The 23,100-nt window shown below is 41.6% G+C and overlaps 1 protein-coding gene across 9 annotated transcripts in view; it reads right to left on the bottom strand.

Moving 5' to 3' along the window:
* The window catches only part of SYBU (syntabulin), a 114,107-nt gene that overhangs the window by 54,900 nt on the left and 36,107 nt on the right, over nucleotides 1-23,100 (bottom strand). For 7 of the 9 annotated variants that reach the window (XM_082364319.1, XM_082364316.1, XM_082364318.1 and 4 more), the window contains 2 exons: nucleotides 19,581-19,661; nucleotides 17,613-17,817 (listed from right to left, as the gene is read on the bottom strand). In XM_082364319.1, coding sequence (XP_082220445.1) covers nucleotides 17,613-17,817; nucleotides 19,581-19,604 — 229 coding nt within the window. In that variant the 5' untranslated portion in view covers nucleotides 19,605-19,661. Of the gene's footprint in view, nucleotides 1-14,407; nucleotides 14,590-17,612; nucleotides 17,818-19,580; nucleotides 19,662-23,100 lie in introns of those variants that run through there. The other 2 variants (XM_082364317.1, XM_082364321.1) reach the window with 2 other exon arrangements.

The following is a 23,100-nucleotide window of genomic DNA, read 5'->3' as shown; positions in this document are numbered from 1 at the left end:
AAAAACCGTAATTCAAAAAGACACATGCACCCGAATGTTCATTGCAGCACTATTTACAATAGCCAGGTCATGGAAGCAACCTAAATGCCCATCAACAGACGAATGGATAAAGAAGATGTGGTACATATATACAATGGAATATTACTCAGCCATAAAAAGGAACGAAATTGAGTCATTTGTTGAGACGTGGATGGATCTAGAGACTGTCATACAGAGTGAAGTAAGTCAGAAAGAGAAAAACAAATATCGTATATTAATGCATGTATGCGGAACCTAGAAAAATGGTACAGATGAGCCAGTTTGCAGGGCAGAAGTTGAGACACAGATGTAGAGAATGGACATATGGACACCAAGGGGGGAAAACTGCGGTGGGGTGGGGATGGTGGTGTGCTGAATTGGGCGATTGGGATTGACATGTATACACTGATGTGTATAAAACTGATGCCTAATAAGAACCTGCAGTATAAAAAAACAAACAAAACAACTAATACTAAACTTTCATTGGGTTATTTGTATGGAAATATGTTAATATAAATGTTTCAGACATTACATGAAATTTCTAAAAATCTTATATTTGTACTTGTATGGAAATATGTATGGAAATACGTTAATATAAATGTTTCAGACATTACATGAAATTTCTAAAAATCATATTTGTATTTGTATGGAAATATGTATGGAAATATGTTAATATAAATGTTTCAGACATTACATGAAATTTCTAAAAATCTTATACTTGTACTTGTATGGAAATATGTATGAAAATATGTTAATATAAATGTTTCAGACATTACATGAAATTTCTAAAAATCTTATATGTTCTGGTATAATGTTATAAGTAATAATCCTAGTTATTACTTTAAAATGTATATCTCAGAAATAACTAATTTTCTTGTCAACTGCATTATTATGAACTTTCATCAAATCTTTAACCGTGGTCATTTTTAAGTCTTTTGTCATTTACAGACAGGTCTGGGTGTACTCTGATGATTTTGCAAATATGTTCCTATAAAAGGGTTTCATCTTCAAGAAATTCATGGAAAAGACTCTGACAAGTACAGGTTTCTGGTAACGGACTGTACTGCTGAACTGAATGAATAAGCATTTTCAGAACTCTAATGAAAAACTGATGAACTCATAAAAGTGCTAACAAAAGATCAAGATGAAAAAAAAAAATTAATTACATGGGACTGAGTGAACTGATGAGGATGAGTATAATTTTTGTGACTTTCTGTCTGAATTTAAAAAAAAAAAAAAAATCCCACAAGGACTCAGAGGCAAAGAATATACAAATCAATTTTCACTGCAAAGTAAAGGAGCTGTTACAGTGGAGGATTACTGGACTGAATGTCAATATTATGACATAGTATGAGTGTGTTTCATGTTTCGTAATTGCAATCATTGTTGCTTTTGTTGTGGTCATCCATGTACAATGCTTGGTGTCAGTCGATTTATCTCTTGTAAAAATAAAATACAGTGTGTGTGTGTGAAAAAAAAAAAAAAAAAAACAGAACAGAGTCACACATGCAGAAAAAGAAAGGCCCTTTCAACTCCCCCAAAATCCCAACCCACTGAAAATCTTTGGAAGTGACCCAGGGGCCAATTCTTTATATTGAAATTTGGCGATTAAAAGGAAAGAAAGAATTAACATATATCCTGATTGTAGAAAATGTTACTGGACAAACTGTATTTCAGGATAACTTAAATCGCTCATTGATATTGGGAAGTTCTCCCTTACAGAAGCATTCTGGTTAATGAAAGTAGATGGAATAGCAGAAAATTAGTACAGTTGACCCTTGAACATGCGGGTTAGGGGTGCCAACCTCCATGCAGTCGAAAACCCACGTGTAACTTGGCAGTGGCCCACCACATAGGTGGTTCCATACCCAAGGATTCAACAAACAGTGGATCATGTAGGACTGTGGTATATCGCTATTTTTAAAAATCTGAGTATAAATGGGCCCACACACTTCAAACGCATGTTGTTCAAGGGTCGACTGTATTTTGCAATTATTTATAATGAAATACTTGATTTAGGCACCAAACATAATGGATGAAACCATCAGACAAAAGGCTGATGGAGAGCCTGCAGTAGAGGGATCAAGCCTCACCCATTTGTACCAACTGAGTATTCTTAGCGTCGCTGACAGTGGGGTACCAGACGTTATATACCTTCTGATGGGATGTGAGATGAAGCACACGGCATTCTCCACATTCTTGCCACAAAAAAACTGTCCCTGAATCTAACCAAGCTTTAAAGCTAATGTCCACCTTATAAACTAGATGGAGAACAGTAATGGGTTAAATCAGGGGTTGGCAAACTGCAGCCTGCAGGCCAAATCCTGTCAGCTGCCTGCTTTTGTAAATCAAATGTTATTGGAACACAGCCCAATACTTTACATAGTGTCAACTGTGGCTTTCAAGCACAAAGGTGAATAATTACAACAGAGATCATCTGGCCAGCAAAGCTGAAAATATTTCCTATATGGTCCTTTTCAGAAAAAGTTTGCTGGCCTCTGGGTTAAATGACACCATGAGGAAGCAAACAGGCACTTTTGAGACAACTAGGGCTAGTAGTTTCAGTGTTCTCTAGTGTACCAAGGAATTATGTTAAATTCCTTGTTAAATTATGTTAGTAATGAAAATGGCACTGTGATTACGTAAGAAAATGTCCATTTTTTTAAAGAAAGCATGCTGAAGTATGTAGGTAGACATGAAATAACATATGTCTGGATATATGCTTTAAAATGCTTCAGCAAAGTAAAAGAGAAAAGAGAAAAAGGGAGAGATGTAGCAAATATGACAGCATCTTGCTATTAATCTGGATAAATTGGGCAAGCAGCTTATTGGTGTTCATTGTAGTATTATCTCTTCTTTGGGTATGTTTTTAAAAGTGTCAAAATGTTTTATTTAATTTCTCAAAAACATTATTTTAAATAAGTAACTATTTAAAATAGGAACACAGTGTTTCTAAAAATCAATTCCTTCTTGTAGGGTATTTTAGGATGTTTCCAATTTTCTCACTATTATTGAAATTGCTTTAACACCACATTTTACAGACAAATCTCTTGTCAAAATTTTTATTATCTCATAGAACATATCTCTAAAAATGGATTACTAAGACTTCCGAGAAATCTGAGGCAATTTATATTCCTATTATATTGTATGAGAGTATCCCACTTATTAAATTCCTGCCAATAATGAATACTAGTTTGTTTGCATTTTTGCCAAGTTAATAATGCAAAGTGTATTTCTGATGTTTTAGCTTGCATGTATTTAATTATCAGTGAGGCTTAATGTCCTTCATATGTTTGCTGGCCTTTTATTTTTACACTTATCCTATGTATTGTTCATGTCCTCTGACAACTTTTCTATTAAGGTGTTAAGGAATTCTTATTGATCTGTAAGAAATCCTTATATATGAAAGGCATAGCCCTTTGGCATATTTCACCAAGTTTGTTTGCTTTTAGTTTATAATGTTTTTGACAACCAACCTTTTCTAATTTCTAGTTGTCAAATCTCTCCATATTTTCCTTTGTGATGTCTTCCAATGCTTTACTGCTTAGAATGTCCTTCTTATTAACTCCAAGATCAATTAACTATTACCTACACTTTCTTCTAGATTTTTATAATTTCAGTTTTTATTATATCAAATCCATCTGGAATTCATTTTAAAATGCAGTGTAAGGTTAGATGTTAACTGTACTGTTATTATTATTTTCTTAATTTTTAGGAAATTTATCCTTTCCATATTACTTTGAAATGCTTTTCTGATAAAATTTTGAAAGCAATGAATATTTTTTGCAAAGTGAATATATATATACACACAAATATATACATTTGTATATATATATTTTTTAATCCACATTTTAAAATATTAGGATTGCCCAAAGTGTGTGTGTGTGTCATATAATTTCCTGATATTTAACTGAAGTGTCTAACAACCAGTGCCATCCAACACATTTGGTGGCAATTATGATGACCAAGTTCCTACTTCAACTTCCTTGTAACCTAAAGATTACATATAAAATATTTCTTCAAAGTCCAAGAAACATCTCTAGAACTTCTGGTTCACTTCTGAATTTAGATCTCAGAGCTCATTTGTTTTCCAAAATGCTGAACTAAACAATTCCAAAAGACATACTTAAAAATAACATCAGGCGGAAGAAAATGTGGTTTTGTGCCATAATGTCTTGAAACATTCAGTTACGGTTTGATGCTGTTCAATGTTCAGTTGCATAATTTGGAGGAAGAATCATTTCTATTTTAAGGAAACATTACTTGAAACTATATAGAAATCTAGTTGATTCTCATGAATGACAAAAGTGTTTACAGACTATTTATTCATCCATTCAACAAATATTTACTGAGTATCTACTACGTGCCAGACACTGTTATAGGTGTTACTAGTCTTACTGCTCCAGACACAGACATTTTTTAAGATAGTCCAATGGAGACAGATAAAATGTCATAGCTTAAACTCATGGTTAATCTGAACCCTGTGAAATTCTTACTACAAACCATTCAATGCTCTGAAAGGATGTAGGTAGGTAAGAAAAGTAACATTTATTAAGTAGCTATCATGTGGCAAGATACTAATTTTTATCATATAATTTTAATAATATCTCATTTTTATAGGTGGAAAAACTGAGGCTCAGAGAGGTTAACCACACACAGCCACACAGCTACTAAGGTATGGACCCAAAGATTCAAACTCAGGTTTGTCTGACTGTAAAGTCCTTGTTTTTCTCACCACCACAAGCTAACTGTTTTCTAAATTTTCCTACCTATGTTTGCTCCAAGAGGAGACAGCAGAAATTCTGGGAATGCTCAAATTAAAAACAGACAAAGGAAGCTGTTAGAAAGAAGCCATCCCATCATAAACAGACCACAAAATTTGAGGCAAAAAACCCTAGTTGTTTCCAGTTTTTGCTTCAACACAGTAACCATTTAATGCATGCAGTTCAGATAATTTTGCATTCTAGGCTTTCAGTAGCAAAATTTGAACTTCTATTCCTTCACCTAATTTTAGCATCTTTTTGGAGTGAGAATTCACAAGTCTACAAGTCTCCACACTAATTTTGCTTCAGTATTATACAATGTGACACTACACAATTGCCAATGTTGAAGTGTAAGAATCTCATTCATCCATCCATCCATCCTTCCTTCCCACAAATGATTACTGATTTCCTATTGTGTGCCAGATAGTCTTCAAGATATTAGAAATGTAATGATGACCAAGACTCTAAGATCCTTGTCCTCAAGGAGTTCACATTCTAGTGGTGGAGACAGTTAATGAAGAAGTAAAAAAACACAGAGAGAAGAAATTTTGATTGTGATGTACTGTTAATGAAACAAACTGGGTGATATTATAGAGACTAGCTAGGTGGGAGGTCGGAAGGTACTTCATTAGACAGGTTGTCATGGAAGGTCCTGAAGAGGTAATTTGAATTGAGACCAAAAAAAATGAGAAGGAACCATTCCTGGAAAAGGCAGGGAAGAGAAAAGTCCAGGAAGAGGGAACAAGGAGTTTGGTGCACTGAGGAAACTGAGAAGAGGCCCGGAAAGCTGAGGGCAGAGAAGAACTGATGATGAGGCTGAAGGCAGGTGGTAGTCCGAGCATGTGCAGGATTATAGGCAGGAAACCTACATTAATCTCCAGTGCAATGGTAGCCATCGTGTGCATTAAGCAGGAGATGACCATGATGGGTCTGTGGAGAACAGACTGAATTAATGATGTTATGTCTTGCTAATATTTATTGAGTGCCTACTAAGTACCAGGTATGTTTAGAATACTAAACACTTAATGCATTTAATTAACTTAATCTCTTTGAGACAGGCACTAATAAGATAGGCATACAAAACCAGCACTAGAGTTTAAGCCACCTCCCTGAGGCTACAGTAAGCCGTGGATATGAATCCAAAGAGGCTAACTGCAGAGGCTCCTTCTTAACCCCTATGCTGTGTGGCCCCTTTAGGAATGAAGGCTTAGAAGCAATAAACCCACGTGGAGACCTCTGTCATAGTAGAAATGAGAGATGACAGTGGTTTGGGATGGTAGTAGTAAAAATTGAGAAAAGGAGATGGATTTGGGATACATTTTGGAAACATAATTGGAAGCATTAAGATATGACAATGAAAAGTAGGAAGGGGTCAAGAATACCTTCTAGGTTCTTTGCTTAAGCAATGGAGAATATGGTGGTCACTTCTGAGTTTGGAGAAAAATGGGTTTATGAGTTTGTGGGGGGTAAAATTAAGAATTCTGGTTTTGATACGTTAAATCTGAGACACAAATTAACCAGGACGCTGGAGATATCAAGGAGGCAGTTGGATATGTGAGCCTAAAGCTCAGAGGAGAGGTGGGGTCGGGGAGCATCACCATCCTACAAGTGAGGAATTTAAAGATTTGAGCCCTTGGGGAGGGCAGGAAGAGAGGAGGGCTGAAGACTGAGGCACCTGACCCTGTAAGGGGGGAAGGGATGGGCTGGAGCTAACAAAGACTCTCAGGGGGTGGGACCTCAGGAGACAAGGAGGAAAACCTTTCCTAAGAAAGAAGCTTGTTCAACCGTGTTGAGTGTTGCTGGGAAATCAAGGAAAATGAGGACAGACAAGAGGATGTCAGATTCACCAACGTGGTCACTCACGTGCTTGACAAGGGCAAATTACGGAGATAGGATTTTGGAGAAGTTTTGCTTGTGAAGAGGAGCGGGGAAATAAGATGGCAGGTGCAAGGTGATGAGGGGCCAAAGGGAACTTAATTTCTCTGAAGGATGTGTAAACGCGAGCGTATGTGTGTGCCGATGGAGGTGAGCTTGTTAAAGTAATTGGAACGAAGCACCTCCACGAAGACATGCAACAACCTACGTCTATAAAAACCAAGTGGAGAACTGAGAAATTATTTAATGAACGTTTCCCTGGTTTCTTGGAGACAAAATAATCATTTCCCATATAAACATTCCTGGGATTTCTGAGCTATTTTGGAGCCTTGAGTGCTCCCATAAAAGTCATTCTGGTGCAGCACTCGGCAGCAAAGGAGCATGTGAAGTGAAGTGAGGTGAGGCAAGTCCACTTCTTCACAGGACTCGTGCTTTCTCTCAAACAAGGGCCTCTACTTGGTTTTCTACCAAGCGCCAAGTTGTCTGATTTGTATGAGCAACCACAGGAGGAATTTGGAGGGGTAAATATCTTGGTCCAAATAGTCAATGTAGTATAATGACACATTATCTAGGAGTTTTGGTGAGGGAGCAGCCGATGCTGAAACTGGGAACCAGGGTGGCTCAGTCACTGCCAGGAGACAGGTGAGCCCCAGCAGGGGGTGGGGAATTCTTCTGTCTCACAGGCTTTTATTTCTCCTGTTCTTTCTTTCACAGGGTTATGATCTTTCCAAAACAGGGATGTTACTAATACTTCTGATCTTCCCTCTTCTTAGTAATATGAGTTTATTTGCAGTTTCTAAGCCATACCTTTATAAAGATTTGTTTTTTTTTAAGGGTCCTCGTTGGGAGAAGATAGCAGAGAGGGAGAAGCGGAGAGGGAGGGAGGTGAGCTGGAAGGTAGGAAGGAAAGAATAGAGACACAGAGACAGACACTAAGAAGCTACCTCTTGATCTCTTGAGAACCTTGTAAGAAGGAAACTGCAAACCACTCTTAGGACACCTGAATTACAGTGAGCTCTTTTGCAGCAATGTAAATCCTTTCCCCCTTCCTTCTATTTTTTCTCACATTGAGAATTTGAAGATAGTGCTTGTCAAGATGGAGTAAGGCATAAAAATGGAGAAATGTTAAAGAACATTAAGGAAAAAACAATGCTTATTATACAGTTTGTGTAATTGCTACATGTCAATTTTTTTCTATTTGGAAAAAAAGAAATTGCTTTAGGGAATATATGTGAAGCATGGTATTTACTTCACTTTAAAGAAAAGGTACAAAGAAAGAAAAGGGAGAGAGAAAGAAATATGCTCAGGAACAAGTTAGTTCCAGTGACATTCACAAAATGAAATTCTGAATTTTGAAAGCTAGCCTCAGAGATGAAAGGTCCATCCACAGAAGAATGGCTGAATAAATGAAGGCCCTCCAAACAGTGGAATACCAGCTGTCATTACAATGAATGGGGGCACTTCTATGTACTGACAAGCAGTGACAGGTGCAGGAACTGCCCGGATTGCACACTCCTGGAGGTCAGGAGTCCTGTCAGGGCTCTTCATCCGTCTAGTTCAGCTCCTCAGATAGCACCTTGCCCACAACAGGCGTTCAGTAAATATTTACTTCAATAAACAGAAAGGGTCACGGGTCAGTACAGCATGATCTCACTTCGGCAAAAAGCAAAACAAGATAAATCCTATAAATGTGATTACATCCACTCTGACATATGTGTTTGCACATGGTTATTAGTTTTGAGTTGAAAACATATAATAATTAGCATTAAGGAAAAGATAATCCTCACAAACACCTCAGAATAAATAGAAGGGCAGGTTAAGGTCCACAGGGTCTCAAGAATTCTGAGAATTGGGTCGGCGTCTAAGATGAATCCTACCTTCAGGGACCCCCCACACTAAAGAGGAGAGAATAAGACGGAGCCAGCCAGGAAAGAGGAGGCGTCCTGTGAAAATTCACACGGAGCGGGGCAAAGTTGAAGGATGGGTTTCTAGGGGATGGGGGTGAGTGCTGGGCAAGCCCCCATGATGGGTCCTGGGAAGTTTGGTTTGGGTTCCCTCAAAAGAGGGGGCAGTCAGCCCAACACGACTGGCTTCCTGGAGCCAGAGCAGGGTGACCCGGGCAGCGAGTGGTGGGCGGGCGCCACGACCATCCAGCAATGTGCAGAGCAGCTGGGCAGGATCTCGGCTCTGGCAGACGAGGGGCTGGACTGGGTCTCCAAAGCAGGAGATGCCACAGTCCAAGCCAGACAGCAGCGGAGGTTTAGGGCGGTTACTGTGAGCAGGCACCAGCGAAGCCACCTTACAATACAGGCACGCCCAGCAGCCTTGTGGACCCCAAGTGCACGCATCTCCCCTGGGCTTTCTCGGAGTAAAATCCACCTGGGCGGTGCGGCGGGGTGGTGGCCAGGGTCAGGTTGAGTCCTGGGAAACGTGGGTATGTGGCTTTGTGCTGAATTCCTTCTTGACTCTAAACTGGGCTGCTGTTATCTAGATGAAGCGGGTGCCATTTACTGAGATGGGAATTTGGGGGGGATGAAGAGGTGAAGACAAAGAATCCACCGTAAGATTTGGTGGAGGGCACTTCAGTGGAATAGGAGGAGGAAAGCCTGATTGCAGTTGAATAAACAGAGCTCAGGCATCACTTCCTCCAGAAAGCTTTGCTGATACCCAAACCTTCCAGTTCTCCCACTACCAGACACACAAAGCGTGTGCACACCTCACACACTCATATACACTCATACACATGTATATCACTCATGACATATCCACACACACACCAATCACACACACACATGCACCTCACACACACATCTCACACTTACATATACACACAAAAAAGTAAACAAATAAAAAATAAACCGGGCTTCTGTTTTTCTCCTGGCTTCCGAGTACCAACACTTGAGTGGGGCATTTTCTGATTATCTTAGCAAGAGAGCTCTCTTCTAGCTACCACAGCACTGGAGGCGTGGTCCTGTTACACAAATGACTCTTTGACATTTAGAGACGCTGAACTCCTCTGGACAGGAATGTTTCCTTCACTGAATAAACCTATTACATTGAGTACTGGGTACCGTTCTAGTTGTTTTACTTCCCAGCAACTAAGTATCCTGCTCTCGATGCATTAACTGAATGAAAATATTTCACTTGTCCTGTTCTCCTAATTATACCTTCTACCAAATTCCAATAAATACTCATTAAAAACCGCTGTGTGTCAGGTATAGTGCAAGGAACTATAGTGTTCCTGCCTTCATGGAACTTACAGTCTACTGGAGAGTCAGGTAACTAAATATGAAAATTTCAAACCAGGTCACGTGGTCTGATAGAGGAAGCATAAAGAAGAAGCACCTAACCTAGACTGTGAAATGTATCCTTCAGCTACCTACCCTGACCTATGAATAAACTTACCTATATTCACGTGACTCAGGCCTTTCTCTTCTTCCCATATGTGTCTTTCTTGGTCTACCTTGGTCTTATTACAAAGTTATCACTTCTCTACTATTTTCAATCTCTCTCTCTCTTTCTTCTTGTCTATTTTCCCTCAGCCTAAAAACTTTATCAAAATGTCTGTGATTCGATAAACACCCTATCTTTAAATGCAACACTTGTTTTTATTCTATTTTCTCTTTCCCATCCCTGTTAAGCTTTTAAAAAAGGTTGTTTACACACTATTTTGTACCTCCCATTCACATCTCAGCCTGGTGCAATCTGGAGTCCATCCCCACAGTTTTCTGGGACTGTTTCTGCCTAAGATCCCTGATAACCTAGTGGTCTCATCCTTGAGCACTTTTACATACACACCTTACTTACTCTTGCTGCAACCGACATCTGAACCTGTTGGCTGCTTTCTTCTGGGAACGCACTTGTCCTTTGGGATTGGAGACACGGTCACTCCTGGCTCACCTCCTCCCCCTCTATTGCTTGTTCTCAGATGCCTCGGTGTCCTTTTTCTGCGTCCTCTCGTTTTATCTCAGAGTTCTAGCCAGGGTCCTCTAACCTTCTTCCTCCATGTTCTCCCCTTTGGTAATTACAGCCATCCCCCATATTTAGAAAGTTTGCTTTACAAAAAAAGTTTGCTTTACACTTTCAGGAAAGACCTACATTCACACTGTTTTCGATAACCGAAAGAAATCCGAAGAGAATGTTTGCTTTTATGAAAAAACGCAAATATCGAAAATAGCATTCAGCATCTGTTTTGTATCGATCTGTTGTAGAGGTAGCGTGCAGCCCGAGCAGTGAGCGTGGCTGCAGAGCTGGTCCTCCAGGAACTACACTCTACATCTCAGCATCAAGCTGCCAGAGCTTTGAACTGTGTCTGTTGCGTCTGTGCTTTACCTTATTTTGGGCATCCGTTAGCAAGACGTGTCCTAAGGTGACTGCTTCTTCGCTCTATGCCATTTCTGCTTACAAAAGGTTTCCTAGGATGTTCTACTTTAAGATAGTGGGGCAACCTGTATCATCAAGTCCCTTCACTTCAGCTACCAACATCTCTGACTTCTCTTCACAGCTCAGACCATTATCTCAAATGCAACAAAGCCTAATCTGAGCTCATTCACCAGACTCATCCTTCTCCCCAGTCTTGCTCCTCCATTTGGGTTCATCCAGTGGAAATTTAGACACCATTCCACTTGTAATTGGTGATTCAGACACGCATGTTCTGGGGCCAACCCTCACACATGTTATTTTTTCATTTTTCACTTAGACTGTCACCACAATGGCCTTCAGACCAGGCGGGCTCCTCCCCGTCATTCCCTGTTTCCTCCTATCCGCTCTCCAACATGTAATTAGAAAAATTTTTCTAAATTATAAATCTAGTCATAAACCAGACAACCCTTCCCTGCTGAAAGCCCTTCATTGGTTCTGGAAGATGTTTAGCAATTGCAGAATGGCAGCCCGTGAGCCATATCCAACTACTTATGCGTGCTATTTGGCCCAGATAGTAAGAAAAAAAAAAGTTGAATTTTAAGAATTCTGAATATTGTTAGAAGGGGCACACACTGTCCAGTTCTAGACTCTAATTCTATTTTCATCTATCCAGGTGGCCTCACTCTTTACGTTACTGGTCCAGTTCCTGTATAGACCCTGGATCTCAGGGGTCAAGTTTTTCACACAGCAAACAAAGCCGTTCCTGACCTGGCCCTGCCCACCTTTCTGATCTCATTTCATGCTTTTAACTCAGGTCTGCTGATGCCAAGGCTCATGTTTATCTACTACACCACACTAATGAATGCTACTTCTTTGAACCCCTGGGCTTATGAAATGTGAGAGGCCGATGCAGATAATAAATGGAGCAACAAACTCAAGTGACAAGGAAGGAGTATGTGTGGAGTGGGTGTGGGTAAAAGGGACCAGACACAAAATCAGTGAGATAAAGTCTGTTGTGTGGGAAACACATCCAAAGATGTGCCATCCCATTTATTTTGGTGTCAGGGTTAAGGCAGTAAAATAATTGATTTTTCCAATCCCTGTGTTTTATTCATCTTTGTAGCCTTAGCCTGATTCTTAGCAGGCACTGAATAGATGCTTATTGGGTAATACATTTTTTGCACATTTGCAAGAAGCTGAATGTCCTGCTACTCCCAGGCCTCAGTTTCTCTTTTTTCCATCTCTCTCAGTATACCTACTGCGTGTTTAGGGTACATTCATGTTGTACCCAGTACCCCTGCTTTCAGTATACCCCAGATAATCCTAATACCAAAGTAAGTAAATGAAAAAGAATTAAAAGTATGGCTAGAGATAGTAAATCCAGAGAGAGGATTCCGTAGGAAAATAAAGGAAGGAAATGCTTTCTCCTCCCTTTTGTTTTTCTACCACTTGAACACAAGTTAAACCCATTATGTAGACATAAATAATATTATTGCTAAGACTAATGACATGGGAATTGTAAATATAGAGTGAGAAGCTATAATTTCCAGGGAATGTGGAAGCATTTTCCTTGCCTCATGCTATGGGTTTAAACAGCTTGGCTGGCCACCACTTCTGCCATCTTTGATCCTTGTTCATCTTGGGATGCCACTGGGGCATACCCCTCCCATCCCTCATACAAAAATCCCCAGACACATACAGAACACAAAGCATGAGGCTCAGACTTCAGCAGGCATAAGAGTCATCCAGAAAGCCTATAAGATACGGATTCCTGGGCCCTCCCATCCTGAGATAATAGGTTTGGGTGGTGCCAAGGCATCTGCATTTTAAACAAGTTTTCCTGGGGATTCAAAAGCAGACAAACAAAATTTCTCGGAAATTGAGAAACAATGTCATAAACATGAGTATTGTACAACATAAAAGATTTTCACGTTAAGTACCATGATTTGCTCTCAGGCATGGTCCAATTCCAACATGATTATCTTTTACTGTTCCCATTGCTAAGTAATTTTTTTATTAAATGTCAAAACTTTTGCTCTTGTCTCCCTGATTGCAGTTACCACATCCTCAAAGAAACATTGTCCGTGTGCCCTTCATTTGTAACCTATTTCATTGGGTACTTATTTCTGACACTGAGGCAACTAAGCACTTGAAATATATATTATGCAACAGTGCCTAGGTCCCACGCTCATTAAAATGATACTAAATTCTTAGGGTTTTTGTTTTTTTTCTTCACAGCATGTTGGCAGTCATTCACTTATAGTGTAATTCAGTATTGCAGCTCACTCCAATCAGTTCATCTCAATTCTGATCATTCTGTTCAAAGGCTTACTCTATCCAGATGCCAAGTTTCCTCAACTGGACAAAAGCATAGCAGAAATATTTCTGTTTGGCAAGGCCAGGCAAATTTTTGGAGGCATTATCATGCCGCGGCAGGGCACTAGTCAGGTTATAATTTGCCGTTAATTGTTCTTCCCACAAACAGCAACAATGATTACCTCTAGGTCACTGGCACTCAAAGAAGGATTCCTCCTCGGCCACTGTAACCACCAAAGTACTTTCTGCAAACACCCTACTCAGGATTAGACTGCGAAGAATCTTGGATTCTGTCTGTTCAGTTGATTGATCTGGTACATGTTTCTTAATGGGTTAAGTCATAAACTTGACTGTGCATGTGCGTGCACATTAGAAACACGGCTATAACTCAGGGAAGTCACTGGTCTCCCATAAAACCATCAGTGCACTATATGCACCATTTCCCCCACCTGCCATGTTTACAAGGCACCCCAAGGAGAACTAGCCTAAAACCCAGCGATCCATCTGCCTCTTAGTTCTAAGGGGTAATTATTGCCTCATCTGAGCAAAGAGAAATGTATGTCATGCTGCTAACCACATCAGGTGACTGCTGTATGTGACTGACTTGCCCAGGTCATTAGCTTTTCTAATAGAGGCTGGAGTTGTGGCACAACGACAAACACACAAACACAATGCACTACCAACAGAAAATGGGGAGAAAAATGCACAGAGGCCTAGATTCAATGGGCCACACCCAGAACACAAATCACAAATAGGGGTTTTATCACTTCTCCTGGGCATGTTAAAACAGGAAACATGGGGAGGGGGAGTGAGAGGGAAGAAAGATAGGGTGATTTGACGCCAAAATATTGGTTAAAAAAAAAAACTGACTAAAAATAAAAGAAAGGACATGAAAGCAGGGTTTGTTTGTTCTTTTTCTATTAACTTACTATTAACTGTACTTCCTTATGTATTCTTTTTCTTTTTCTAAGAAAGCATTAGTTAACATTCATTAAGAACATACAATGTTTTCCTTGCCATGCACACAAAATAGGACCTGGTCTCTAATACAATATAAGCTTAACTGTGCCCACCTGAGGTCATAGTGACTAAGACCCAGTACAAGTTGTAAGGAATAGACTCTTTTAACAGGAGAATGACGTCCAAGTGCAAAATGACATGTGCTGATGAAATGCACAAAACACATGCATCTCTTCAGAGAAATTCTGCTAATAAGAAGCTATTAAAAGAAAAGCTCTGGGGACACGCCCTCAACGAATTGCAAAAGGTCACATACAGCTTCTTCCCTCTGAAATGAGATAGAGACAACATACAAATTAGCACACAGAATATCAAATCATTAAATGTTCCTCTCAAGGCTCCTGTGGGAAGGAAAGGGAGAAGGCAGTGGAGGGAGGGAAGGAAAAGGAGGTAAAAAAACGGACAGGTCACTCTGAAAATAGCATCTGGGCTTTTAATTTCACAGACCAGTAAAAATTAAAGGAAAAACATGAGGGTGAGGGTGGAGGGCATTTCAACATAGAGTTGTCATTTATTTTGCTGAAGTACAACTCCAACCACTGTTTGGATTTTTTTGTTATAATACAAATGATAGGAAAGCCAGTCTCTCAAAATGAAGGATAGTCCTTTATGATAATTAAAGTTAACTTTATGTAAACTCAATGAATTATCCTTCTTTTAAAAACTGAATATCTTAGGACATTTGATGCTCTTCACAATTAATGCAGCCTTTGATACAGATTTAGGGAAAGACTCCAGTTTGCAGTTTTAAAACTGTAATTTTCAAATTAAATTGCACTGTGTTTGAGTAACATCTTCGCCTCTAATTTCACTATCAGATGGTAAGAACCCCTCTAACTCTTCATGCCCTCTTTCACATTAGTGAATGTGATGATTTATAAAGAAAACAAACTAATGCACAACAATCACAGTAAGGTTATGAAGTTACAGCAGCAACAGACATCTCTAAATTATCTGAGTTTCATTCTAGCAGAGGATGGTAGTTTTAAGATTTGCATGTACCTTGGTCTCTGACCTAACTGCCATGATGACCAACATGTATTGCAGCTTCAGTGTTGAAGTGGCTGGACTAAAACGAGCTATTTCCCCCTGCTGGTTGGACATGTTTTACAGTCTTTACCTCACTGCCTGCAGCTTTAATACTCCCCATAGTACTAAACCCATTTATTTCCCATCCACCAACTGACCTCCTAAAGCATCATTAACATGCCCCCCAAAGACCTTGCTCCTGTCAATTTTAGTCAGCACAGCACTCAAAAGCCGTCACGGGGCTTTACCAGGGCTCTTAGGAAAGGAAAGCAAAGAACGAAAAGGCATCAACCCAAACCTTGGGGAATAGCCAAGCAGGAAGATGAGACCCAGGAACAGAGGGAGTCCTATCTGGAGGCAGGATTCAAGGCTAAAGATCGAAAGGTAGGTTTATAGACACCCATCATTAGATGCTTCTGCCACTCAATTCTCAACTAGTTAATGGCATAAGGATCAATATCTACTTTCAGTTTTCATGTACAGCATTATGGCCTTAGTGGGAGACAGGTCTCCTGGGAAGGAGGGTTGATCCAGGAAATAGGTCTTGGAAAGAATGATTCATGGCCAAAATTAACAATTTTATTTGTTTGCCAAATATATTTTCTAAGATCTATTTGGGGATTTTTATTTTGTTTTGACCAACTTTTTCTTTTTTGCTGGTAACACTGCTCACCGTGAAGTCAGTCAGAGAGAGAATGATTATGTGGAGAGAATTTCAGGAATAAATATGGAATTGCGTTATGTAAACAAAGCCGTGTCAGTGTGAAATGATATTCCCCTGGGTTCATCCACATTCAACTAGAGTGATTCCTGAACTCCAAAATGGAGTGAAAGTAAACAGCATTACATTCTGCAAATACGACTCCAGGTTCTAGGAATCTTAACTGCTCCAGCAGTTTTCCTTTTTTTTTCTTTCTACGAGAGTGTCAAGCAAACCATCAGTGGGTTTCCATTTTACAATGGATTCAGCAACACGTTTTAAAATATAATACTTTGATAGAATTTTTTCAAAACCAAGTAGAGAATCTGAAGCATTGTAGAGAAAAAAAAAATAAAAATAAGCAGCACAGTATTTCTAATATACAACTTATGCATTGGGTGGAATTATTTTGTGAAAGTATATAATAAATCTAAAGCTACACTTTTAAAATCCCTGAAAATGTAATCACCAATACTAAATACAATGGAATATTGTATCCTGCTAAATTAGGGCATTAATCATAGCACCTTGATTCATGTCACTTTTCATGCATGTGTTAACCTTCAAATTACATTTACCCTAGATAAATTCTAAAAATTATCCTCTGTGAAACATTCTTCATGAATCATAAGACAGTCACTCCTTTAAATTTTACCCAAATTCCTAATACTTCTCAAAGAATACAAGTCCTTCTAAGTCATGTGCTTCAATTTGTATAATAGGCTCTGTCAAGAGGTAACGGTGGCACCTCCAGGAAGAGATTTATGCCTTTACCAAATATACTCACAACTCTAAGGAAACTTCTTCAAACATGTATTGAAACTGACATATGTTCTTTGTATTAAGAAACATCATTTATTAAGCACCTCTACAGGCCAGGACCTGCACTAGGAATATACTTAGGTACGTGGTCTCTCTCAACCTCTCGGCTACTCTACGAGGTAGGTATTATCATCCCATTTTATGGATGTAATTACTGAGGCTTAAGGAGATTAAGCGACTTGCCCAAGGTCACACAGCTTGTAAGGGGTAGAAAGGCCAGGGATTCCAGCCCAGGCCTGTAAGGTTACAAAGCCTATGCTCTTTCCCTCTAATATACAAGGTCAGGCTGGTCCTGGGAAATAAACCACCTTGATCCTGACCTCATTCATTAGGACTTGCTTTATCTTTGAGGATTCCATTAGCAGAAGTACACAGGCTTACAAAGATTGCTAGTATAAAATGTACGCTTCTTTTTCCAGATTTAACGAAGGAATACATTTTACAAACAGTCATAGAAGCAAGGAGTTAGATTTCACATAGTAAATTATCAACTAGAATAACATATAAAAACAAGTATGAAATTTCATTAGGTTGAACCACTTGAACCTGCTGTGTTCGTAGGTCAAAACAGCCAAAAAGATGCAACCTCATATCATTCATCCTAATAACTAACGTCCCGTCCTAGACTCTAAGGGGCCCGCTCCAGACGCATTTACAATGCCGGGCAATGTACACACCTCCTGCCTTCATTCCCGCGGGTACTGTACCTGAGCAGAAGCTGTTGCTGCTAATGGTCCTCGCTGAGCGCCCAGAGCCGCTGGGGTTGAACTCTCTGCTCTCTTCCTCCGAGAAGGGAGACTCAGAGGCTGGGGACACTTGGTGCTGTTGCCGAGGCAGATGGGGCCGAAGAATCAAACGGGGAATCCGGCTTCGGGAAATCTCCTTCTCATGATGCTGCACTCTCTGCTCCTTCTCCAAATTGGACATCAGAAATAAAACAAAAGAACATTTGTTGCCCCCTCTGAACTCCAGTCTGCTTCTGGGCTCAGTTTCTAAGAAGCTACATTTCTGAATATTGAATCTTCACAGAGTAGTCCTTGTTTCAGTAGCTAAAATGAGCTCCAGAACTCTTCTACTCAGCTAAGCCTTCTAATTTACTGAAGTGCACACACTCCAGCACGGATGTACACACACACACACACACACACACACACACACACACACACACACACTTCCAGCTGCTAGCAGAAAGGCTATTCCATTCTCTCATGCAGTTCCTAACTCACCTTCCCATTCTGGCTTTTCCTATCACATTTAAGCTTTCTGCTCTCTCAAAGGCTCTTTATAACTCACAGCACACTCTGGCTTATTACTCGATTTCCTCCAGACTTCCATTTTGCTTTCCCTGAATTAGCTGTGATACTTTCACTTCTGTTTTCCTGTCTCCTCACAAAGTAGACCCCTATACCTGCAACAATTCTTTCCTGATAGATCATGCAGCCTGATCTTTCAAATCCCCTCTCTTCCGGCCAGGATTTTAACTATTCATTAATATCCTGGTACACAAGGCTTGTTGCCAACAGAAAAGCAAACAAAAATCCAATACCCGGTAAGATGGCTCCACCTTTCACATCATGTTTAGCTTTTGTTTTCCTTACAGGTCACCCATATGAAGAGATTTTTCTCTCTCTCTCCTTCAAAACACAGAATTAAATGCAGAGGGCCGTGCCTTCCTTGGCTTTAAAAATGCCTAAAAAGCAGTATTTTAGCAAAATTTTTCAATTTTTAAAGTGCTTTCCCAACCATTATCTTGTTTAACCTTTACAACCGAGGCCATAGGGAGGACACTAATTTGTGTCCCTATTTACAGATGAGGAAACTGAGGCTAAAAGAGGCAAGGATGCTTAGCCAAACTGCTGCACATCATCTAGAAGCAGAACGGGCCTGCAGTCAGTCCAGTGCTTTTCGGGGTCACCACCACCCTTCCTTATTAAAATGGACTCCTAGGAGGAGCTCTTTGCAAAAAAACCCCACTGCTCACTCCAACCTCTGCAATTGAAAAAGGGCTTTGGATTAGGTAACGAACACTATTTGGAAACATGACCTCCTGCTCATTTCCACGCGGCTTACCAGGAAGGGTCGCTGCCAAAGCAAACACCTCTGGGAGGCCCTCACAGGGCAGGAATGGAAGGGAAAGCCCCAGCCGCGGTTAAGTCCCGCGGCCGCTCAGGCACCCACCCTATCCAGGGCAGAAAGCCGCACCCAGCCTCGGGGTTCGTTCTGCACATCAGTCACTCAGCAGGTATCACCCGTCAGTCACGCCGCTCGGCACAAGGCAGACCCTGAACCAATGCTGGCGTCCTTATTTCTCAGTCCCCAATACATCAAATCCTTTTTTATCCGCTTCACACACAGAGGACGTCGACTGAGAGCTAGATCCCAAATCTCCAATTTCAGGGGATGGGATTAACCATTCAGAGTCATCTGAATCTTTTTAATCCTCGGGTCAACCCTCCAAACACAGTGTCACCTCCCCATCTCCCAGGTCTCATCACCTGAGTAACTGTCCCCTGCCTTCTCATCGTGCCCACCACCTCCTTGTCACCGTTTACCACAACTCTAAACGTCACCCCTCCAGCTCTCACCTGACTTCCTTCCCCGCAGTGCACACCACTCCTCTCCCTCCGGCGCTCGCGGACACCGCCATCCGCGCCCGCAAGACGTGCCCTCCTTACCTTGGTCTCCCGAAGGGGTCCCATCGCGCTGCCGCCCGCCGGCTCCTCGCGCCGCCGCTGCCGCCGTCCAGGAGGAGGCACCTGCGGGCACCGGGGCGAGGAGACTGCGCTGAGCCGGCGCGCTCTGCGGCCCGCGGCTGCTGCGGGGCCGACGCGCCGCCACCGCTGCGGCAGTTCGCGCAGGGCCCCGAGGGCACGCCCGGCCGCCCCGCCCCGGCCGGACACGTGGTGCCACCGCGGCTCCCGCGCCCGCCTCCCCCGACCTCCCTCACCTGCCTGCCCCCTGGGAGGCGCCTCGGCGCGCCCCGCCCGCCCGACTTTGCCGCGGGCCCTGCCCACCAGTTCCGCGCGCCCCTCCTTGTCTGCCGAGCCCGACCCGGGGAGGGCTTGCGGAGGCTCCAAGCATCTCCAGCAGGGTGACGCCCAACACCCCCTTTTTGGCACCTGGTATCGGGTTCGAAGGGGGTGCACGTCGCAGAAGAGAACCCAGAAAAGCTGTGACATCACTGAGAGCCAAACTGTAGAAAGGGAAAGTTTTTGCCTCGCGGCTGCTCCCTGCCCTCTCGGTTTTAAGTCAACTTACAGCTCCCCACACAATTACCTCGCAGGAATGAGACAGGGCGGTCCCCCTCCACCCGGACCCCAGCCAAGCGAAAGCTGCACGACTGACACAGCGTCCGGGCTCCGGAATCTCAAAGGCTGCGATTCTCCTTGGGGGATTTGCATCCGAAGGGCCTGGCGATGGCAGCGCAGCACCGCAGGGACAGAAGGAAGAGGCCAGTTCCCGCGGGCTTGGGAAGCCAGGCTGCTTAGGGCGAGAAAGCCTTTTTCTCCAGCTCTGGCCCACAGACGCCCGGGAATGAGTACCAGGCACGCTGCTTTGGGGACACCGCACTGGAACTCAGAAAACCGGTTCAAGGCAAGCACTCCACTCCCTTCTAGCGAAGTGCCTATGTGCCTAAAGTTCTTGACCTCTCTGAATTTCAAGTTTATCCTCGTTAAATTTGAGGGATAATAATAATAATACCTACGTCAAGGATAGCTAGGAGGATTAGATGAGGAAAACAAAAAAAACAGCTATACCCAGCTGATTGAAGATAACTTTCCAAAGGGCAGTCAAGTCGCGTCCAGGTCTTCCGTTCAATATTTGCTGAATCCTCTTACGTGACAGACAGAAAAAGCATTTGAGGCAGACAGATTTGTTCAAAATAGCTCAAAAACCTGTTCAGCTGAGGACGTGGAATAGGGATCATCCATCGTTTGGGTCATGGGCCTTGATTTATTACACTTATTACTGAAGTTTCATCTGATGATGCAACTCTACATGTATAATAACTTAGATGCCCTTTATTTCAGAATTGGAGAATATTCTAAGTAGCAATGTGGATGGGGAACAGCCCGATCGTTACACCCAGTGTTCCACAGGGAAGAACTATGATCCTTGAAAATGGTATCTGAACCTCCACCATCTCATTTGTCTGCCCTCCGAAAAGCATTTTTCTGAGTCCTCAACTTTCAAATCTAGGAATGTACAGTGTGCGTCTAGAGAGAGCCTGAAATCAGAGGATTAGTGAAAGCAATTTGCCTCCTCTATACCCATAAAGAAGTTTTATTCCATACATCTTCATGTCTTTTCAATCTACTTAGATTTGTTAAGTGAAGTTGATAATCTTAGGATTTTTTATTTTGCGGGAAGAGCTGATTAATTCATGCTTTTATACCTACAGCTGTCTCAGATACAGACTTCAGGAAAGTGATGTTCCAGGATGACTCCTACAGTCTATTATTTCCAAAATTATGAGCCTGAGGACATAGACTGTGAGATAGGCTCGAACTGTTAACGTCAAACTGTTAAGGTGCTTCTGAGGTCCCTCCTGAGAATTAAATCTGGGGGCCTAACAGCAGAAACACCCTCCACGGAGCCGTCCAAGTCAGAACCTCAGAGTCATTCTTGACTTCTTCTCCCTCATGTGGCCCCGCATAGCAGAAAGCGTGAATGATCTCCACCCTACTCTAAAAATAATGTCTTGAACCGGATTACTTCTGGCCTCTGTTTGACTGCATTATCTTCACTTAGAGCCTAAACCACAAACATCCTGGATTATCGCAAGAGCGGTCTAACTAAAGTTGTCTTGCTTCCAATCTTGCCTCTTATTCCTTTCTCGCCAGTTTTGCAATTTTTCCACGAGGCCAAATCTAGCCATGCTTCTTCATTAAAACTCATTAATGATTTCTCGGTTGTCCTCCAAGTAATATTCAAACTCCTTAATGTGGCACAAATGCCTTTCATGATCTGGCTTTGTGTATCTCTCCCATCTCATTTCTTGACACTGCCCTTCTCTGATCCTCCCTCCCTCACCACCCCTACCCACCCCCAATCCATCGCCCTGCCACTCTCCCTCCACATACAAATGGATACCCCTTGAACTCTAGCAACTGCAGTTCTCAGGAGGTACCGTGTTCTCTTTTTCCTCTAGACTGTTGCACACTCTGGTCCCTTTGTCTAGAGCGTTTCTTGCACCCCACCCACGCATCCTCCTCAACTCCTAAAGATACATTAAGTTTCATTTTAGAAACAGCTTCTTCCAGGAAACGTCCCCTGATCCCCCAAGAAGATCAGTCCTTACATACTTCCAGGACACCTGTATTTAATTCACCCCAGGAGAGCTGTTATGATCTTGTATCAGAATCCCCTACTTATTTGTCTGTCTTCACCAGGGATGTAGGCAGTGCCTAGTACAGGTCCTGACACAGTAGATACTCAATATATAACAGTCAAATGAATGAATGCATGAATGAGTGAATTTTCTAACCCCCTAAGGGGCCCATCAGTACAGGATAAAGAACATAGACACAACTTCTGTTTAGAAAATGACTCAGATAAAGCTGCCTCCAATATTTCTTTGTATTTGATGATGGGGTGTGTGCCTTAAAAAAATCCAACATGTGTTAAGTGAAAGCCTTTACTGCAGAAGTGCAGGCAGTGAGAGGCCGTGCTGTAGCTAGCCCCGTTGTCACCATAGCAACCTGCTGAGGGAAAGGCTGATGATTTAGTGTTCAAACGCTTTTTAGCTCTGTACTTTTGGAACCCAAGGCTGTTTTTATGCTGTTCTAAAAGGCAAGTTTTACAAATGCTAATATCTATCTTGCCTTTAATTTCATTCAAGTGTTTCTCACGTCATTAAGTGTCTTATAACATTTGCATTATACCATCAAAGAGATATAATCTAATACAGTATATTATAGTCATCTTTTATCTGCTTTAAAATATTCTCTGGTTTTGTAATTTTGTGGCTTTTCCTCTAGAAATGAATGTAATGCTGATTTTTTTACAAAATAACTAATTCAGAAGGCTGGAACCCTTCAAGATTATAAATAATATCCCTGCCCAGACCTGGGAAGATAGGTATTGTAGGCTGGGAGAAAAGGGATGTATTTATGTAATTATGGCCCCAAATTTGGGATAAATTATTCGATTCTTTGCCTATGTGAAATCTGTAATTAAGTGATTCATACCTTT

This window comes from Balaenoptera borealis, assembly GCF_965194805.1.
Source record: "Balaenoptera borealis genome assembly, chromosome: 17".
Taxonomy (NCBI): Eukaryota; Metazoa; Chordata; class Mammalia; order Artiodactyla; family Balaenopteridae; genus Balaenoptera; species Balaenoptera borealis.
Note: the sequence above shows the minus strand (reverse complement) of the source record. Positions and strands in the feature narration are given on the sequence as shown.